Source organism: Cetorhinus maximus, chromosome 25 (assembly GCF_964194155.1).
Source record: "Cetorhinus maximus chromosome 25, sCetMax3.hap1.1, whole genome shotgun sequence".
Lineage (NCBI taxonomy): Eukaryota > Metazoa > Chordata > Chondrichthyes > Lamniformes > Cetorhinidae > Cetorhinus > Cetorhinus maximus.
The window spans coordinates 10,376,937-10,384,487 of record NC_135903.1 but is presented as its reverse complement, the minus strand read 5'-3'; the positions used below and the strand labels follow the sequence as shown (position 1 = coordinate 10,384,487).

The window sequence follows — 7,551 nt, the reverse complement described above, 5'->3', positions numbered from 1 at the left end:
AGCCACAGTATTTATATGGCTAGTCCAGTTCAGTTTCTGGTCAATGGTAACCCCCCCAGGGTGTTGATAGTGGGGATTCTGTGATGGTAATGCCATTGAACATCAAGGGGTGATGGTTGGATTCTCTTATTTACCTTCTACTTTAAAAATATATAAAAACGTCTTGTTCATTGTTCTGGTAGCAGCAATCAATAGTGACGCAAGTTAAGCTACTTTAAACAGAATTAAGACACAAACAATACTTGCTATTTCTCAGTGTACTTTATTATCCTGTTTTCTACAGCTGAAAGCCCACAGGACAGCAACAGGTAGCACTGAGGAATGATCAGAATTCCCCATCAGTACGATCTCCGAAGTACAAAATAAAGGCATGAAAAGGCCCAGACCTTTCCCAGTACGCAATTATTAACTGGATAAAACACCCTTTTGCCAGTGTAAATACATGGTGCCTCTCAGCCTACAGTGAGGTGGCATGAACTACACCAAACTGTATTCACCTTCTGACACTAAGGCACATATCCAATACCCTGTATACAGTTGTTACATTATTGTGTGGAAGTATAGTTATTTCAGCAATCACATAATGTAAGACTAAGTACAAGTTGTGCTGGGGAATGTTTTGACACTTTTAAAATTCAGACTTTGTTGGAAAAATATGCCACTTTTGTTTTACAAGTGTCTCCGGTTTAGTTAACGTTTGATACCAAGAGCAGCGAGACATCAATACCACAATTTTTCTTTATTTTCCTAATCAAATAAAAGCAAAGATAGATCACCAAGCAGTTTGAGTGGCATTCTATATGCCTACTTTCAATATGAAATTTGATTTTTTTTTCCTCCAAACTCTTTAGAAATCCAAAGCATGACCTGAATACAATTAATAAATCTTTGGCACTCTACGTTGTTTCAGCTGCTACAGTACAAATTTTGGAGGGGAAAGGGGTTCCAAAGTGCTATCCGGCAGATTAGGGCATGATGCATTTCCATTTTGATTTCTTGAACCTTTTCAAATCCCTCTGCATCATATACACTTTTCACAGTTTTATTTCTCTTTACAGGGGAAGAAAGGCTTCTTTTTTCTTTTAAAGAGATAGTATCCTTCATGATGTGAAGAAAAAGCGACAAGCCCTCAGCCAACTATGGCCAAATGGCCATCGATTCAAAAATACCTGGTAGGCAAAAAAGGTGGTGTGACAATGGTGGCAAGATACAACAGTGGGGATTATAGTTACCACCTTGACCATGTAACACTATTTTAAGGTCATTCCTGAACATTTATGTCACTGGCCACCACATTTGCTTGACCACGATCCCTTTGTTAGCCTACATGCGCTGAATTTAGAGGTATGGAAAAAACACCTAAACACACCATTTATCTATCTATCCCAGCGTTCTTGTAAAACACAACGCATCGTTATTTTTCAAAGCAAATGGCAGTAACACTGCTAAAAATAGGCCACCTTTCATTAAAGGTCTATACAAAATTTGTTGCATTTTAGAGAAACTATATGGATATTTTCAAAAATAGTTGGAATAGGTTAAATGGCATGTTGCTTGATCTGATTCAATGGTTTAAAATACAGCCAATGCAAGCTATTTAAAAAGGGGATACCATCTCCTTAAACTAGGCTGAAGACTAACTAAAGCTTCGCACAAGGAAGCTCTGAACATTCATCAGTGTTTCCCAATAAGAGCAACTCTCATTTAATTCTTTGTGCTGCTTCAGTAGATTCAACTCTTTAATGCAAATGCTAACCATTTAAGTAAATTGTAATGTATCTGAAGTAGAGAAAGTGTATGCCTTCTCACTCACACACACTCATCCCTGACCAAGAACCTCAACCTCATTATTCATGCAGGAATTTCCACATAGTACGATTACATCAGCCAGGCTGAGGATCCAATTTTCCTCCCAGCAGCAATGTTCATAATCCTTTTGAATTTATTTTCTAAAACACTCCCGCTGTTTGACAGAAGGGAATTTCTTCTCGTTCTTGTTGCAGGTTATGTTGGCCTCTTTTGTTTCCGCGTTCAGTCCAAGATACTGCTGGATCAGGTGGTGTGATGCAAACCTCACTCACTCATTCTCACATTCTCAAACATTCAACATCCTTGCACACTCCTCACTTCTGTTCCAAAGATTTGAGAATTCCAGTGGGGCCTCAGGTGTCTTCCTTATCCCAATGCTGTCAGAAATCTGCAACAAAAGATACTGGTTGAAAATTCTCCAGTACAGCTGTCAAAACTCAGGGGTCCTATAGTTTAGCTGTGCCATTAGTTCAAATTAATTCCTACTTGGAACAAATTTGATCACCTGCATTTTCTTTTTTAAAAGAAAACTAAAACAGCTACTCAATAATCCAATGCCAATCAAATGTTTGCCAGACACAGCCAGGCAATTGCTGGCTCTTTTAGAGAAGTGAAGATTGACTCTGACCAACATTCTGTTCAATCCCTAAAAAGATGTCTGATCCTCTGAGCTGGCACTGCCCCTCTGCAATCTAGCCTACTTCCAGTCAATTCATTCTTCATTTTTTTGAATTAATTTCAAACCCACATACCTTCAAATCAGAACTCTTACAGCATTAGCTTCTAAAGTTGTGGAAGCTATTAACTCTCTCACTGATATAAGTTTTAGTGTAATCCATCAACAGTACAGTTTTTGTACAAATGTTCCATTAGTAATCGTGTGGCACATTTTATACCCCTCGATCTGCTCTAAGAAAAATCTCAGTGAATCCATTGTCATTGTCCTGAACATCTCTAAATTCTGACAGCATGCTCAAAAGCTATTATTATGGCCTTATGGGTTTTTACTCCCTACTTTGGTTGATCTGTCTTCAAATATCTAGTCATCCAATGCCATCAATATTTTTTGCTAACTCCAATCAACATGTCATCAGAATGCAACTTCCAGCCCTTGCAGCCCAATAGCAGAATTATATTTTGATGCTCTATCTTTCAATGAGCCAATAAAAAGGTTCTTTCCATTCTTCAAAATGTTAATTTCCTCAAGCTTAATTAAAGCATTTCAGAATTCCACCATTTGTCCTTCACTTAACATTATTGGCTTCATCACCTGACCTCATTAAGCCTCTACATCACCTTCACTGATAAATCACCCTCCAGGAACTTGCTTTCCACTTCTCAATAATCTAAGCTCCTACAAAGTTGAAGTCTGTCCAATACTGCTCCACTATCAAGGGAGTACCCAGGGGGTATGCAAAAACAGCTAATCTGATGGTTCATTCTTTTCCCCTCTCATTACAATCTGTGATTACTTTATTGATAATACGTATTGAGTTCCAAGTGTGACATCTTACTTTTCAATACGATGGGAGATGCAGGGAAGGAAAAAAATCTCAAATTGTGGTCTCCTGCTCTAATGCATTTTCTTCCCAATTTCTCATCATATGAAGCTCCTTACTTCATTTAGTCTTTTCTGATTCCAAATTCTAAAAAGAGTTTCACTGGTTTACCATTTTGTTCATTTTTCTCAACCAAGGTGGCATCATACTTGAGAGAATGTTTTTTATTTTAAATAGTAACTTCTAAAAAGTACAGGAAACTCATTATAGCAATTTAAAAATTGACCACTTTTGAAGTAACTTATAATAAAAACTTTAAAATAGCAGGTTCTACTATTAAAAAAGAACAGGAACAGAGCAACTGAAATTAGCTGATGTACTAACCATACTAGACAATAGGTGTCTTACCAAGCTTGATTTTTCAGTTTTCGAAGCTCTTTAGTAGCCCATGTAGCCAAAGTTTTAGTTTTGTTCGTTTTTGATCGTCTTCCTTCAGTCAATAATTCATGAATCATAGGCCTGGCTTCAACTAATTTCAGTACGTCCTTCCCAAATGCTGTACACAAATCTCTGGAAAAAAATGCAAAAATCCCCAAAAATTATGGAATAAAAAAGATTTTTACTTAAATGAAACCATTCCCGTCCTCCAAACATGCACTTTTTGAATCTCTTCAGAAAATCCCAAGTTGATATATGAATCATTAATAACAGAGTACAAATGAAAAGTGATTTGGGCATTCAGAATATATAATTTCAGAAAGAATGTATGAATGGGGCCAGGTAGTTACTCTCCTGGAAAGCATGTTGAGAACGAACAGCAAACTACATAAGTTGTAAATGTGAACAACCTCTCATTAATAGCTGTAACTAGATCAGTCATTTTCCTCTTATCTCAAGCATGCTTACCCTATCAGTCCAGCTGCACAGGCTACTACCCCATCTGTATGATCTTCATCTCGTGCAATGTGATCGATAAAGGAGAGAATGAATTCTACTCTTGGTTGCACCAACATCACATCAGCTGCAGAAGGAAATTTGAAAATGTTTAAAACTAACAATTTTAAAATTTTACAGGTTACGTTGTGTTTTCATTCTGTATAATTGAACTTACGATGTACATTCTCTTGGTCACCCTTCAGGCCCTGAATAATGCCAGTATATGCCTCCAGACAACCTTCTCTTAGTTCGTTCAGGTAATCCACCATATCATAATCTGTCTAAAAATGAATCAGAATCTTAGCACAGCTGACCAGAGTGTAAACCCACACCAAGGGGCAGCAGTTCAGGTACGTGCTAAATGTATTACACAAGATCTTAATAAATCATGGGACAAAAAAAAATGCATGCAAAAAACAAAGCAAGTATTTTCAAATTAAAAACCTTGCTTAAAGCTACTATTTTTGTTTAGCAGAATTTACATACAAATTGGGATGAGTATGCCATTTGCCCCCATGAACCTGCTCCGCCATTTGATAAGATCATGGCTGATCTGATTGTGGCCACTACTTACCCATATACCCTTTGACTCCTTTGGCAATAAAGTATCTAACTCAATCTTAAAAATATTCAATAACCCTGTCTCCATTGCTCCCTGGAGAAGAGAATTCCACAGACCAATGACCCTCCGAGAGAAACAAATTCTCCTCATCTCAGTCTTGGGTTATATGTTTGCTAAAATATAATTATATTAAAACGGACAATTTCTAAATTAGTTTAACAAAATGTTACCAAGTTAATGGTTTGTTAGATGAAATTCCATTTGTTTCTACCAAAAGTCAAGTGTCAAAGTTTGAAGAAGAGGGATTTAAATGCTTGTGCTGTACTTACTTTGTCTACTTGGGCCTGTGAAGCCTGCTGAAGGGTATCCAGGACAATATCGAGATACTTCTTAAATTCTCCTGCAATAGCAAGGGCAATATCCCCAAACACAGACAGAATCTGTGGCTTAACAGATCGATGGACATTTTCATTCTGGAAAGAGAGACATTTTGTCCATTGTTGCAAGTGGAAATAATAGCCAAATTCTACCACTTTTAAAAGAATACCCTGAATTTAGAAAATACACTACATTAATGCGCTTCAGGAAAAACTTTAATCTATAAAGCAAATTGCTTATGGATTACTATTTTTTCAGGAACTGAAACTTTAGAATTAAGTTGAAATGGTATAAATGTAGACAGGAAGCTCTCTAGAAGACAATCACAAAATTAAGCTTGGTATCATTGGCACAAACTCACCCCCAGATTCTCCAGCAAGAGTTGCATCATTTCGTCACAGAAAGGTAGCATATTAGACTGCAGTGCTCTGCACAGGTCACCAACTAGGCCTACTGCCGCAAGACAAACCTTTAACAACATTAGAGTTTTAGTACATGAAGTCATTCAACTTTGGCAAACCAGGTTCTATTCAATAACTATAGTTGGTCTCAGCAAATATCCTTTACACTGCACAAGTGAAGTTAATCTTCACTAGGCTATAGTCAGTGATTGCACTGCTCTATGATACTGCAGGCATGGAATTTCACTCCTGCCAGTTTCCCCTATAGAATATAAGCACCAATACCATATGCTCTGATCCCAAATAGTGTCAGGTGACAATCTAATCTCCATCTATAACATCTTCCCAATTCCCATGCATTTCACATCCTACACAATTTGTGTGCGGTTAAAGCATGCACAATGTGAAATAGATACCTATTACCTTGCTTAAAGCTACTAATTTCCGATTTAAATGGGATAGGTGCTTGATGGCCAGCATGGACACGATGGGCCGAAGGGCCTGTTTCTGTGCTGTATAACTATGAGTCTACATAACCCCTGTTCAAAAAATGTTTTTTTTAAAATATGTATTCACATAGTTTCACCCAGACAAACAAAAGTTAAGTGAGCAGCTATTACTGAGGACTTTGTTTTTTGTCCAGGAAGAGATGCAGGCTTCCCACGAACTGATCTCACAGAGTAATCTGAAGGCTACGCCGTCACAACTTAGTTGGTATGTTATTGAAAATGTTCTTAAAAGTACTGCAGGTTACCAGGGTCTCTGGTTAGTTAAACCAAGTTAGCCAAACCAGAAGAACTTGATTGCACACTAGGTATATGAATCAAATCATCAATTTGCATTTATATAGAACCATTAGCTTAGTAAAAAACACACTTTTGTGGGCCAGGTTGAACTTCAAAATGAGCAACTTAATGGCAGATAGATAGTGCCACAATGCCAGAGATCTCCTCTGTCTGTGCATTGGGTATATGATCCATGATACTACCTGGATTTGCTTGGAGGACATTTTTCCAATTTTGCATCCAACATTCAGCCCTCAACTAACAGCACCAAAAATTATTCAACTAGTTATTTATTTAATTTGTTGCATGGAACCTTGCTGGCCCTTGCCTGATCATCCATGAAGCAGCAGAATAATTTCTACAAGGGACTTCTAAACTGACTCCAGTTTGTTTTTTTTTTTGCTTCTTCCATCAGTTGGGAATGAAGCCAAAGGATGAAGGGTTGATACTTGGGAGTGAAATGTACCAGACGATGAGGTTGAGCACAGATGGCAAACTCTCATTTTCCTACAGAAACGAACTGTACTTCAAAACTAATTCACATCCCATGAAGCATTCCAAGGGTGTAAAATACACTACATAAGTGTAAGTTTATTTTAAAAATCAAAGACAGGACCAGGTAAAGACAAGTGGGATTTCTCAGCATTTGGGGAGGCCGGGGGTGGGGGGAATTTTGAACAGAAAGGGAGAAACACAAAGACGTAGGAGGGAAAAAAGGAGGTAGACAAAAAATATCTAAACCGTATTCCTCCTGCAATTATCTGTGCCAGAGATTAGGTCGTAAATTTTATCGGCTAGCAAACATTCCATCTCCTCTCCACCCCCCAACCCCACAAAAAAAAAGGACAACTGATTCTTACCTGATATTCTGCATAATTCTTCAGTCCAATCCCTAGATACGGTTTGAAGGCATCCATGTACTTCAAAAACTCTGAACCTAGTACTGTAGGTAAAACAAAGCGTTTATACACCTACTTTGAACACAAGGAAAAGGGAAGCAAAGTAGTTGCTGTCAAAAATTTAATCTGCAATTTATTACTGTTATACTTTAATTTTCCACATTTTTACAGTTTAGTACTTTCTCACCAAAGCGAATCAGTAACAACTTACAGTTCAGTTAGTAATAACTAATTCTAAAAAAGTTATCAAAATTAAGATTGCAATCAGTTATTCAAAAAGGT

General features: G+C 37.5%; 1 protein-coding gene across 1 annotated transcript in view; it reads right to left on the bottom strand.

The window, feature by feature from the left end:
* Positions 1-242: 242 nt before the first annotated feature.
* kpnb1 (karyopherin (importin) beta 1) overlaps positions 243-7,551 on the bottom strand; it is a 44,361-nt gene continuing 37,052 nt past the window's right edge. The window contains exons 16-22 of the mRNA XM_078529384.1: positions 7,231-7,313; positions 5,546-5,653; positions 5,136-5,279; positions 4,420-4,525; positions 4,215-4,329; positions 3,717-3,878; positions 243-2,197 (exon numbers count right to left, since the gene is read on the bottom strand). Of these exons, the coding sequence (XP_078385510.1) occupies position 2,197; positions 3,717-3,878; positions 4,215-4,329; positions 4,420-4,525; positions 5,136-5,279; positions 5,546-5,653; positions 7,231-7,313 (719 nt within the window). The 3' untranslated portion in view covers positions 243-2,196. The remainder of the gene's footprint in view (positions 2,198-3,716; positions 3,879-4,214; positions 4,330-4,419; positions 4,526-5,135; positions 5,280-5,545; positions 5,654-7,230; positions 7,314-7,551) is intronic.